The sequence below is a fragment of the Athene noctua genome, chromosome 5, assembly GCF_965140245.1.
Source record: "Athene noctua chromosome 5, bAthNoc1.hap1.1, whole genome shotgun sequence".
NCBI classification, from domain to species: Eukaryota; Metazoa; Chordata; class Aves; order Strigiformes; family Strigidae; genus Athene; species Athene noctua.
Genome location: NC_134041.1, coordinates 38,454,703 through 38,468,194, shown reverse-complemented (window position 1 = coordinate 38,468,194; position 13,492 = coordinate 38,454,703). Strand labels below are relative to the sequence as shown.

Genomic DNA, 13,492 nt, shown 5'->3' with positions numbered 1-13,492 from the left:
GGAGAGGTCATTGTTTTTCTACGCTATTTAAAATACTTCCCAGAAAGTCTGGGAAGATGGTAAATGACCACAGTCAGGAAGCAGACATCCTTACTTCAAATTTCCCTGCTCTTCTGAGACATTAGTCCATATCTCAATCAGGTCTGGGAAAGGAAGGGAAGAGAGAATTTTTATTTTGCAATACAAAGTTTTACTCTGTGTGTTGTCTGAGTTACCTCCTGCTCCTCAGCTTTTTGACTGTGGGTTGGCTGGAACTACAAAGCTCATCCATTACAAAATGTAAGCTAATCCTAGAAATAGTGAGGTTTTGAAGCAGGTTTGGTGTTTTTTCAAGGTTCCCTTTTGAGTTTTGGACCTCAAATTTTCTGAGAAATCAGGAGAGTTCATGATAATTTCTTCATGATAATTCAGACTATTAGTTTGGAATATTTATGGAAAGGTGAACTATATTGAGAATCAGTGTCTGCTAGGTTAAAAATCCAGTCTTGGACTTGCACAGGATACTGCTGGGAACATTTAATATACAGACAACAGGTTAACTGAGATAGCCAAGAGAGCAGCAGTCCTTTCATCTCTTTAACAGGACCATGGGTTCAGTGAGGAGAAAAATAATTTTCTAGTAGACAGATGCTTCCTCTTCCTCTGATAGGATAGGTTTAGAATTGGAAATTCTCTTCTTGGTTATGCAAGGGAATTATGACCTCTCATTTTTTTTACTTTAACTATGGTGAGTGTTTTCTCTGAATTTTTGATTGTAAGACATCTCTCATATCAGAATTTGTTTTTAACTGAGGTCATTCCAGAGATCATCATTCGCAGAGGAATTGAGTGTCTAGCTTTCTCTTAGTGAAGAAGGGGAGCAGGAAACAAAGCTGCACAGATGCCTGGGTCCCACTGGTCATCCTGACACCTCTGTGTATTATGGGAGTGGGCTGTGAAAACAGTCTGCTTTTAAAGATCAACAAAGGCTAGATGCGAGGAGGGCATTAACATCTAAAATTATGCCTCCTACAGGAAGACAAGCAGTGTAGAAAGAGAATATTTTTATACGATATTCTTTCATTCTGTATAAAGGGTCACAGCTAATCAGGAAGGTTATTACATTTGGACCGCCAGCTGAGGAAACTGTCTTTTCCAGAAGCTTCATCACAGTGGGCAGGAAAGCAAGTGGAGAAGTTGTAATAGAGGACTGGATCAAGAATGAGGGGGAGACTATTCCTGCAGTCCATCTTCCTGGTGATGGTTTTAACAAGGGGGCAGATGACCACATTTTGTGGAGTCAAGTTTCTCTGTTCTTTGCAGTGCCGATTTGGGGTCATTCTGCCTGGATGAGCGAGATCATTTAACTGTTTTCTAATAGTTCTTCAAGAGTATTTCTTCAGAGAGGAGAAATGTGATTCTGAAAATATTTGTGTCAGATGCAGAAGAGATTTGAGGTACTAGAATGGTGGCTAGCGACTACATTGACTGAATTATTTATTGCTCCTTAGCACTTCTAGTCTGATGAGGTTATATGGAAGATGGGCCTGCTGTTGAATTCTTTCATATCCTGCAAAGTGCTCAGCACAGACAGGTTGCGTGTTGCTAGCTCCTGATGAAAGAGCTTTAGCTCCTGATGAACAGGCTAAGGCCTAGTTTGGACCAAACACCTCATTGGCCCAAAATATTCAAAGTTTGTATTTCTTGGAACACCATTCACTGTTAGTCTTTTCTGATAAGTGGAACATCAGATCGTTTCTCAAGCATTTACTTACATGACCAAGGGTCTCTATACCTTTGAGATCTGCAGCTGGGTATCCATCTGTCCTTCCATTCACTCCATTCCCAAACTGTTATTAAATCCCATGTTAATTGGTAAGGGAAAGGAAGGGACTGGTGAAAACACTTGATTCTTCCCATTGGTCCTCTTAGATTTTCCACCCCATAAATCACAGAATCACAAAATTGTCTAGCTTGGAAAAGACATTGGAGATCATCCAGTCCAACCATCAACCCAACATTAACAGTTCCCAACTACACCATATCCCTCGGGTCTCCAGAGATGGGTACTCCACCACCTCCCTGGGCAGCCCCTTCCAATGCCCTACAGCCCGTTCTGTAAAGAAATGCTTCCTGACATCTAGTCTAAACCTTCCCTGGTGCAACTTCAGGCCATTCCCTCTTGTCCTATCACTTATTACTTGGTTAAAGAGGCTCATCCCCAGTTCTCTGCAACCTCCTTTCAGGTAGCTGTAGAGGGCAATGAGGTCTCCCCTCAGCCTTCTCTTCCCCAGACTAAACAATCCCAGTTCCCTCAGCCGCTCCCCATCAGACCTGTGCTCCAGACCCTGCACCAGCTTCATTGACCTTCTTTGGACACGCTCAAGTAATTCAATGTCCTTTTTGTAGTGAGGGGCCCAAAACTGAACACAGTCATCAAGGTGCGGCCTCACCAGTGCCGAGTACAGGGTAAGATCCCTTCCCTGTCCCTGCTGGCCATGCTATTTCTGATGCAAGCCAGGATGCCATTGGCCTTCTTGGCCACCTGGGCACACTGCTGGCTCCTGTTCAGCTGGCTGCCAATCAACATCCCCAGGTCCCTCTCTGACTGGCAGCTCTCCAGCCACTCCTCCCCAAGCCTGTAGCGCTGCTGGGGGTTGTTGTGGCCCAAGGGCAGCCCCCAGCATTTGGCCTTATTGAAACTCCTCCAGTTGGCCTCAGCCCATGGCTCCAGCCTGTCCAGGTCTCTCTGCAGAGCCTCCCTACCCTCGAGCAGATCAACACTCCCACCCAACTTGGTGTCGTCTGCAGACTGACTGAGGGTGCACTCGATCCCCTTGTCTAGATCATCAATAAAGATGTGAAACAGGAGTGACCCCAAAACTGAGCCCTGGGGGACACCACTCGTGACCAACCACCAACCGGATTTAACTCCATTCACTGCAACTCTTTGGGCCTGGCCATCCAGCCTGTTTTTTACCCAGCAATGTGTGCCCATCCAAGCCACGAGCAGCCAGTTTCGCCAGGAAAAATCAAGATAAATATAAAGAAATATAAGTTGTAAAACAAACTTGGCTACTAGTGAAAGCAAAGGGAGAAAGTTGATGAAAAACTGCCATGCATGTGAGACTTTCAAAAAACAGAAGCAGAGCATTTTTATCTTGGACTAGAAACTAATGGCAGACTTTGATGTATCTTTCCACTTCTGTTGGATGTTGGCTTATGTCAGAGTATTTCTTTATCTTCCTTATTTCTCCTTTGCATTTCCACAGTTTTTTATTTTGGAGTTGCTATGATCTAAAGAACTAAAACTATGACAGAGGAAGTTGATCAAAATAATTTGCTATGATTACATGATAACACTTGCACATGTGATTTCTTTAAAAAAAAATAATTCTCAAACAGATTAATTCCATCTGATCATTTGATTATCATTCTGAAATATTTTTGGTGAATAATCTTCAGGCAATGGATTGTTTGTGAAGTATTAATCTCCTTGGTTTTGCTATTTTTTTTGTGTAATTGCTCATTGAACGTTACCAGTAGTTGCCTGAAAATTTGTTTGTATGATGTCTTGTACTTTGTGTCTTCATCCTGAGCTACTTCTGCAGATAAATGCAGGTCAGAAATGGTTCTTCTTATCATGCTTAAATGCATGATGAAGAGTTTGTTCATTGCACTGTGATAGCTTCCGATCGGGATTTGATTTCTGTTCTGTGAAGTCAAGTAAAATAAAATAAGAAAGACAACACATGGGTAGAACATCAAAACTGATTGCCCTGAAGCTTTAGTAAAGGCAAGTCTTTTTCAATTAGTGCCAAAATGTGGAGCCACAGCTCTAATATAATTGAATAAAAGCAGAGAACCGAAGGCCAAACCCCCCAGGCTCTCCCTATTCTATACCTGACCAAGTAAAATAAAAGAAAGAAGCAGTAACTGTGTTTCTTACCCTAGGTTTTTTCTTGCCAAACTGTATTTCTTAAAAATTAAACAAGATTAAAGCATTTGATTTTATGAGAGAAAATCTGTACATAAGAAAGATCCTGAATTGGAGAGTAGCATGCATGTGAACTGAACTCTGTAAAGCCCAAACATGATGGGCTCTGAAATTCTGTTTCAGCTGAAAGCATCATTCAAATGTAATCTTTGGATTTATGCTTCTAGGTGGTACAGCATCTTCTTCTGAATTTTAGTTTAGATCATATATATATTTTGCCTAAATTAATATGATAGTATTTTGATTATCTCAAAAGAATGTTACATGAATAGATGCATTAACAGTAGAAGTTTTTGAGTATGAGGATCATGGAAATCATGAAGAGTTTGACAGATACCTGATAAAGCAGTTCTCTTGTGAGGAAATAGAGGACTGCTTTTTCTCTTTATGTTTGTGTGAACATTATGCAATGGGATGTGGCTCAGCCTGCAAATGTGATCTGTGTTTTGTTATGACTCTGAGTGGCCACATCTCGGTTCTCCTCAGAAGATGACCCTCTTCCCACAAAGTGCCACTGTTCCCCAGGGGAGCTGGGCCCCTGCCCAGTGAAAGCTGGCTCAAATCCAGAGGGTTTGTTTTTTGGATTTTGGTGTGTTGTGTTTTGGTGTTTTGTTTTTTTTTAGAAAATGTAATTAAGTAGCCGTTGGTCCTGGTGCTGAAATAATATTATTTTACTGATTTTGGTAAAACTGTCACAAAGTGAAAAGCCACATTTTGCTTGAAGAGCAACACTGTAACTTTGTCCAGTCACAAAGTGGAAAATGAATTAACAGCAGGACTTGGATAGTCTGCATGAACTGCTGAGAACTGACTCTTGTTTAATTAATATTAATTTACTATTTATAAAGTGATAAGAAGATTCTTGTGGCTTTTGTGACATCTGTTTTTAATTTGAGAGGTATTTTAATCAGTTTGCTGTATGAGAATATTTGTCAACACCAGGTAAATAGGACCTCTAATATGACCTACCCTGCTGAGACTAGTTAACAGGCTGGACTGGGGAATAATATGCACACTCATTTCTCCTCTCTTATCAGAAGAGATCAGTTGCCAAAGTGACATAGATATTGTTGGTGTAGGTGATATCTTTAACCATGACATCACTCTAAACCCCTGGGCAACACTTACATCCTTAGGAGTGTATTGCTGCTGAAGGGAAGCACTTGAGCTGAAAGTCCGAGACTTTCTCTACATTGAATTTCCTTCTGCTCAAGGGAGCAAAATTGATGGGTTCAATCAAGAATCCCTTATTTTTACTGGCTTGCCATCAGGAGCACTGAAGTGACTTTTTTTTTTTTTTTTTTTTTTTTTTTTTCCCCTCCTGTCCTTTTAATTTTAATCCTGTCCCTACCTTTGGAGGATTGGATAAGCAGAGAAGTCCATCCCTGTAAGAGACCAGAAGCAGAATATGCCTGCATGAAGAGGGCCAGAGCAAGAATCAAACTTCTCCTGGGCAGGCAGGAGTGGGAGAGCTCTTTTGCTGCAGGTTGCTTTCTGGAGTGCTGTCAGTGGGGTTTTATCACTGTAGTGAGTATAATTGGAAAATTGGAAGCAGGCTTCTATTTTTTTTTTTTTTTTTTTTTTGAGTCATCATGCTGCAGCAAATTTTGCGTGATATGTATATTGACCCTGAACTCCTGGCAGAGCTGAATGAAGAGCAAAAGCAGATCTTGTTCTACAAAATGAGAGAAGAGCAGCTGAGGCGCTGGAAGGAGAGGGAAGAAAAAACACGAATGGAGAAGGCTGTGCTGAGAAAGACAGCAAGGCACAAACAGAGTAAGATTTGTGACCTCCTTTTATACTTAAGAGCTGGGGATGGTAAGTATTCAACTGGTTATGGTGCAGCATACATCTGGAGTTTACAAAGAGGGGTGCCAGCTTGTCCCCATAGGCAAAAAGACTGTCTGGGGCAGCAAAAGCACTGTGTTCCTGCTCCTTGTCTCTTAAGGTTGCTTCTTCCTGCAGGGGAATAGTTTAGTGTGGGAGTAAGGGGAATTGTTTTGAAGTGCCTTTTTCAGTCATGACTCACTGCTATTCTCTCAGTGGTAGCAGATGTACCATGACCAAGTTTCCTCTCTACTCCTAAGGCTTTTTTCTTCACCTACCATCCCTACCCCTTCCCCTCAGTCAGGCAAAAGACAGTCTTGCCAGTGCTGTTGAGGTTTCTTGACTTGACATTAAATATTTCCAAGTGTCTGGAGTAGAAGATAAATTCATTAATTTGAGCTTGTTATAAAGGACTGTTTGTGAATAAGATGTGATGTCAGAACAGCCATACTATGTGAGACCAACTGTACTAGTAAATGCTCTCCAAAAGATTATGCCTAGGGAATAGAATGATAGTGGTGCGAGCATGTAAAAAAACCCAACAACCAAAACCAAAAAAGAAAAAAACAGAAAAGTGTTTTCATGCAATATGTAGTTAAACTATGGAAATCTTTCCACAGGCTTTATGGATGCTAAATGTGTGTGTTGACTTAAAAGGCAAATCACATGAAGTTAAATTTCATAATAGCTCATTTCCATTTTACTCTCTCAAATTGCCAATTTAAGGTATTGCTTAGGTTTGACTTTTGCCAACTGTTAGAAATTTTCTACTTCCTTCAGAACTGTACTAAAGAACTGATCTTTCGTTTTTGGGGTTTTTTTTTAGGGAGAACTATTGGAATTAGGTTAGCAAGTCAAGTATTTGGTTCCCCTGAAAATATCTTTTGACTTCCATGAACTGATATGGGCCAGAGTTACAAAAGATAACTTCCATCTTTCAGGCATGCTGGTCATTAACTACAAATACTTGTAACTGATTTCTACTGTACAGTTCCATAATATGATGGTAAATAGTCTCATAGTGGAGCTACTTTCTTGTCTAAAAAACAAAAAAGGTGAAAAAAGTCAACCAGAAATTATGGGTGTAAAATAGGAATTACTGTGCAATATTTTTGCCTATATGACTCAAAGGGTCAGAGTAGATGATTGTAATAATCCTTTCTTATTTTAAGATTTATTTTTTTTTTTTCCCCTCCTAAAAGACATTTGGTATCAACATTTTTTGGACCTTGGAGCTTCTTAATTTTCAGTTTCCATTGATGTATAAGTGAATTTCTAAACATTCTCCCCCTGCTACATAGCATAGAATATTGAGTATTTTTATTCCTGTTTAAAATTAGTGGTTACCAGGAAATTTAGAGCTACTATATTCTATTCCTCTGAAACTGAGGGATTTGAGCAGTTTAATCTGCAGAGTTTTGTTTTTGACTCTCTACTGGATGACACAGGTTTATGTGTGTGCTGTTTTGTTGAAGCCAAGAGTTACTCTGACTTTATAGAGATCTCTGTAGCCTGACATATAGTAGAAAGTAGAGGTAAGACTTCAATATCTCTAATGTTGTGCCGAGATTGTGAAATTTTCTAGGTAATAGAAAAATGTATATGTTTGTGAATGCGTCATAAGTTTCGTATAAAATAATTTTTTACTAATTTAATTGGAATTATCTTTGTAGGACTAGCTTTCATATTCTTCTGTTTTCCTCATAGTTTGAATAGCTACATAAGAGAACTTTGTCCCACCTCTTTGGAAGTGGATAGGGTGAGATAGAGCAAAAGGAATTAATGACAGTGAGGGCTTGTCTAATTAAAAATGCTCCAAAAAGTGCTTGGGGTTGATCTGGAGTCCTATACCTCAATTGGTACAATTCTCCATCAGTTCAAGAGCTTACCTGAAATGGTACATGTGAACACAGCAGCATAGCAAAAGCCGTGGATTTTTCAAAACAGAGCAGTGATTGTGAATCCAGTTTTGATTTTCTACAGTCACTTGAGGATGAAGGGTTCTTGTGCAAGGTTTAGATGTGTTGTCTTACAGAAACCACAAGTGGAGAGTTGGGGAGGAAAAAAGTGGCATATGCAGGTCAGATTGGTCTTGTGCTTCAGCTAAAATCAGCAGCAGGGTTAGGGTATACTCATTAATGTGATAATTTTTTTAATTGTTGGGAAACTAACTAGCAAAGGCCCAAAATCTACAGTGATTTTTATAGAAATGTCACAACACAGATTGTCTGTAAATGTCCTATTCAGTAATATGTAATTTGCTTCTCAGAAAACCAAGTCCAAACCATGAAGTAAGATGTATGTTGTTAAGAGTGTTTAGCAAGCCAAATAGTGTAACAGTCTATGTGTAATTAGTCTTATTCTTAATTTTGAAAGAAAATAATTGTCACCTTCAGTAAATACTAAATTGTGCCTGCTTTTCCATTTGGGTCACTTTATTTCATGTGACTTGAGGAAAGGTTTAAAATTGAAATTTGTATCAGGATGAGTTGATGTTAAGGAATTGTTTCACTTTGGGGGTGAATGAAATTTTTAAAGATTATTCAACAGTTTTAATTTCCTTCCCTTTTTAAAAACACAGATCAATGTGTAAAATTGAGAAATATGTAAACAGCATTTCAGAATGAAATATTTCCTTTAGAAGATACTGAATGAACTGTTCCATGTTTTTGCTGTTTGTACCTAGTTTACATCTGTACTTTGCCTAAAAATATTAGTAGAATTTGAGCATCATTTGGGTCCTCCAAAACTGCAGCATTTTATGAACTTATTCAAGGTAAAAAAGGTATTTTGTAGCTTTAATTAAATCATGACTGCTGGCTTGTACTGAAATAGCTTTACAGGTGAGTTGAATTCTTGGAGGTCTGTCTCCAGTTAATTTACAAATTACTCCTGGGCAGATTTTTCAGGAATTTATTTTCATTGTAATAAAACAGGTTGCCTTTTCTTATTGTGCTAAAATCACTAAGGGAAGTCTTCTCAAAATTTCAAGATCCCTTTGGGATTTGCTGAGACTTGACTGACGGGCAGCTTTACAATTTGCAAAGAAACATATTTATTTGATTAGGCAGGAGCCCTTTAACCAGTATAGCTGAGTTGGAGTAAGTGAAGGACCCTGCCAATTTGGATTTTGACTCCAGAGCTATCAACATACCCAAAATGAGATCTCAAAAACTGTTGAGCATTAGGTTGCTGAAACACAGCCATGTGGGAGGGAGGACAGTGCTGGTCTGCTGCTGCTTATTCTGACATTTATTTGTTGTGAACTGCAGCTCATGATGTTCAGATGGAAGCTATTTGTAAACACTCTTATTTACCTGTCCTTAACAAGAGTAACTGGGAGAAAATTAGGAAGGCTTATCACACTATGGCTAGAAAATAATTTTTCTATCTAAATGACATTTACATTATAAAATGATTAGAGAATAGATATTTGGAAGCAAGTATTTCAAATATCACAAGTGGATGGTGAGGATACATCAGTGTCACATGTGAAGGCCAGTGAGTGACCCTGTGTTTCCGTGTGTGTATGAAGGGTGAGTGGGTATACGTGCAGCGACTTTGTTCTATGTTTTTGAACTCAGAAATGCATTCCGCATTTATACTAAGGCCTCTACACACCCTGGTAATGCTTAGCTATAATTTTATCTCCTACAAAGACATGCTCCTGGCAGTGTTTGTTGTCGCCTTCTCTGTATCATTGGATATGGGTCAAACCAGACTTGAGTATTTCTGAAATTTCTGACTGTATGTGGTCTTCAGTTCTGTAGAACCCTGTCTTTTATTTTGATTCAGATACAACTGAAAAAGTAATAGAAAATTGGTGAGAACATTAGAATATTTTTTATTAGGGGACTGAGCCAACTAATTTGAAGTAAATGGAAAAGTTTTAATTACCATTCACAACATGTATAGCAGCTTGTGATATGATGCAGCTTTTTTTGTACTGTATACCTTGGTGCCAGAACTCAGCTGCTCAGAGCTCATGCTTGGTGTGGCTGTGTACTGAGGTACAATTAAACAGCAGCTTCTTAACTGCCTGTTCACTTCTCCAAACCTGGAGCTAGGCAGAGACCTCCAACTTCCATATGACCTAAATATGTACCAGCTTCTCTGCCCTCCTAGGATTAGCTGTAAGTCTGTGCTTTTTAGTCTTGTACCCTGCCCTGCAGCTGACTTCCCGTTTTGCAGAAAAGTGACATCAGAATACTGCTGGCTACCTGGGCCTTATTGCACTGGAGGTTTCCCTTGCATGCGTGTGGTCCTCAGCGCTCCTGTTGTCTGAAGCATCTGGCATCAGGCTGCTTTCTGAGAGAGGCTACTGGGTTAATTGAGCCACTGGCATGGAGAGTGTTCCTGTGTTTCTCTGTGGTATTGTGTTCCTTGGCCTGTCTGGACACAGTGGTGTTAGATGGTCTTTCTTGTACATACTGGTGCTCTGGTAATGATACAAGGTTGTGACTGTTTGCAAGCTCATGAATACTTAATATGGAAAGAGGACAGTACTGCAGCCAAGGGGAGAATGGGATTCGCCCAAGCTAATTCAATGTTTCCTTTTTGATTTTGCCAGTTTTTAGCATAAATGACTGAAACACTCAAAGACAGAGGCACCAGGTTTTGATAGCAGGATTTGGAAGACATGGGAAAACTCAATGTATTCAAGTCAGCAGTGGATTTAGCCAGGTACTGATGGTGGTTCAGTAATCTTCCAAGTCCACTCCTGTGCTGTGGTGCTAGAAAATCTCACTGTAGTGGTGTGGTTGTCCATGCTTTTGTAGTCCTGTGTGCCTGATAAAAGGAGTTGGTGCAAACCTGCCGCACTGCATTAAGTAGGGGAATCTGGTGCAGAAACTGATCCCTAGTTCTCTGTTCATTCTGTGACAGAGAACAGAGAACCCTTATTCCTCTGCTTTTGCAGCAGACCCTGCAGTAGCACTTTTTTTTTTTTTTTTTATTCTCCAGCAGTGGGAAAACCTGGATGCTTTGTGATGGCCCAGTGTAGGAAACCAAATTCTGTATAGAGCTTTTAGTCTTTACAAGAGGCAGCTGGGATCAGAAGTCATCCTGCTATATTCTTGACCTTATTTTTTTTAATGAAGAAAAAATTGAATGATACTGATGTGAATGATTTTACAGCCTTTCACTTTGATCTAATGTGTACCTGCTTTTTGTAAAGTTTACAGTGAAAGGATCATTAAAACGGACAGACAAGAGACCACATCTAGATTGTACATAGAGTTAGAATAATGTCTTTAAGATACTACAAAATTGTTATGTGTAAGAGTGTGCCTTGGCCAGGGAGCCAAGAAAATATCTGGGACATACTAGATAGAAACCATGTAAATGATACTTTATTTCTGTGTTGTGTTTTTTTTTTTTTTTTTTTTTTTTTTTGGTTGTTGTTGTTGTTGTTGTTCTTTTTGGTATGCAAACCTGTATATACATATTGCATATATACATACCATGTGATAATGCATACCCACCTTACCTTTGAGTGTTATGTACAGTTATTTTTGCTACATTTGTTAATTGCCATAGTCTTATTTGAGTAACTATTTCCTTCCTTAATGTTTGCTCTCTTGCAGTCACTCTTCCTTTATTTGATCCTGCAGGGGTATATTGCAACATAATTATTTCCATGGTAACAGGCTGCAATTCCATAAACAGAAGATTGAGTTTGTTGTATGATCAGGCAGCAGCTGCAGATTCATGAAGGCTGTTTTTTCAGCAATGATGAGATCCTGCAACCCTTACTGATATATTAATGTAAATCAGCTGAATTTCTTCCTCCCTCTGCAAATTCTCCTTTAAATAGAAAGGCACACAACACAGTGCTGAAATTGGAAGTGTGTAAACTGAAGTGTTGGGGGGATGCTTGAGAAGTTCAGAATTTTTCCTCATTTTCTTGTTTTTTTAAGAACTGAAGTGACTGATTTTTTTGAATGTGTTCTTGGAAGAGAGGGGTTCATGGTCCTATGACTATTAGAAGGGGAATACTGCAGAATTAATTATATCAGATCTTCACTTTATTGTGGGATTATGTTATTTTCATTACTTTTATCATTATCACCTAATTATTCTATATCTAATTTATTGGATTTATGGTAGCTTATGTTTGAAAAAGTGCATTGTCCTTTGAACAGCCTCTCAGAAACTTTCACAGTCATTTCCTAGGTTTGCTCCTTAGAAAGAAGTCAAATTGTGTGTGTGTGTGTGTGTTTGTATAAAAAAGAAATATAATTAAATAAAAGCCTTGTAATGGGTAAGCTCAAGAAACTGAGAACTGCCTAAAGCTCACATTCTCATTTTCATCCTAATCAACGCGCTTCTAACGCATGTCCTGCAGCTAATGAAACCCTGAATGGAATCTCATCTACCCTGCAGACTATTAAAATTCAAGCTTCTTTAAAGAAGCCATAAAAATAATTTGCTCAGAAAGCCAAGGGTAAAATCTCATGTAGAACACATTGTGCTTAGACCAAAATATACCAGATATCTGAACTCCAAAAGAACAAAAAAAGCGCCCAACCCTCCAAACACACGAAACTCCCCAAGCTACTGTTTATCTCTGACAAAAGTAGATCAGGCTGATCAGTTTGTCAGCAGTGAATGCTCACGCAGCCTGTTTCAAATGCAGAATAAATTTCAGGAGCGCTTTCTAGTACAGAGTAAGAAAAGAAAAAGAATATTTTCTAAAGAGAGAGTCAGGATATTTGTATGACTACAAAGCTTTCCAGCGAGTGAGGAAGGAGAGTCAATTGCTATTGCAGAGATTGGTAGCTTCCAAGCAGAACTATGGTGGGAAGCCCAATCTCAGAAAAACAAGACTGTTCATGGAAATAGCACACCCTTTTGAGAAAGTTTCTTGTTTCTGAGATTATAGATCAGCGATCTTCTAATTTTCTCAATTTACACTTGACACAGTCTGTAATATTCCCTGGGATGGGGAGGCTGTCAGGGTTACTTGGCGCGCTCTATCATTTTGCTGGATTAAGCAGGCAGGCTATGGTGAAGTGACAGCACAGCTGGGAGACTTGACAACAAATCAGTCCTCTAACAGTCCTTGGAGTAGTTCCTTTGTAAACACTGGAGTTAGATACAAATGGGAATTGTTGGGGATGCTGTAACTGTTAATGACAAACAGGCTTGGAGGAGGGAAGCTGTCTCCAGCAGTATTCCATTTGCTCCAATTACTGTTATTTTTAAAGCACTTTTAATTAGAAGCATGCATGAAAATTAAGACAGATATAACCCAAAGCCACAAAAACCAACCCAAAACCCTCAAACCCAATCTGTGGTTCTGCTCCTGTCCCACTTAGCAGAGGCAGTGTAAGGCCCAGTTCTCTGTGTAATTCTGTTTGTTTTAAGCCTTAGTCACAATGTGGAATTCTGAGCTTATTGGAATGGAATCCTGATTTAGCCTGGCCATTGCACACAGGATTCCTGCTCCTGTGCACCTTTAAGTGCTGTTCTTCTTTCTCTCCCAAGTGGCTGTCAGTGTTTGTATTTTGTGGCAGCATTCAGCCATAGCAGTACTGATATCCTGCGTACACCAGGGACTTCCTAAGGTAGCACAAAGGCCAAGAGCAGCCTGTGGTGCCATATATCACAACTTAGGTTGCACTCCAGCACTCTGTGTGTCTGTATGAGATTAGTAGTGCTGCTGGTAGAGACTAATAATTCTTATAG

The 13,492-nt window shown here is 39.4% G+C and overlaps 1 protein-coding gene across 1 annotated transcript in view; it reads left to right on the top strand.

Annotated features, from left to right (window-relative positions):
- The first annotated feature begins 5,354 nt into the window (after window positions 1–5,354).
- SH2D4B (SH2 domain containing 4B) overlaps window positions 5,355–13,492 on the top strand; it is a 94,837-nt gene continuing 86,699 nt past the window's right edge. Inside the window, exon 1 of the mRNA XM_074907088.1 lies at window positions 5,355–5,794. Within this exon, the coding sequence (XP_074763189.1) occupies window positions 5,569–5,794 (226 nt within the window). The 5' untranslated portion in view covers window positions 5,355–5,568. The remainder of the gene's footprint in view (window positions 5,795–13,492) is intronic.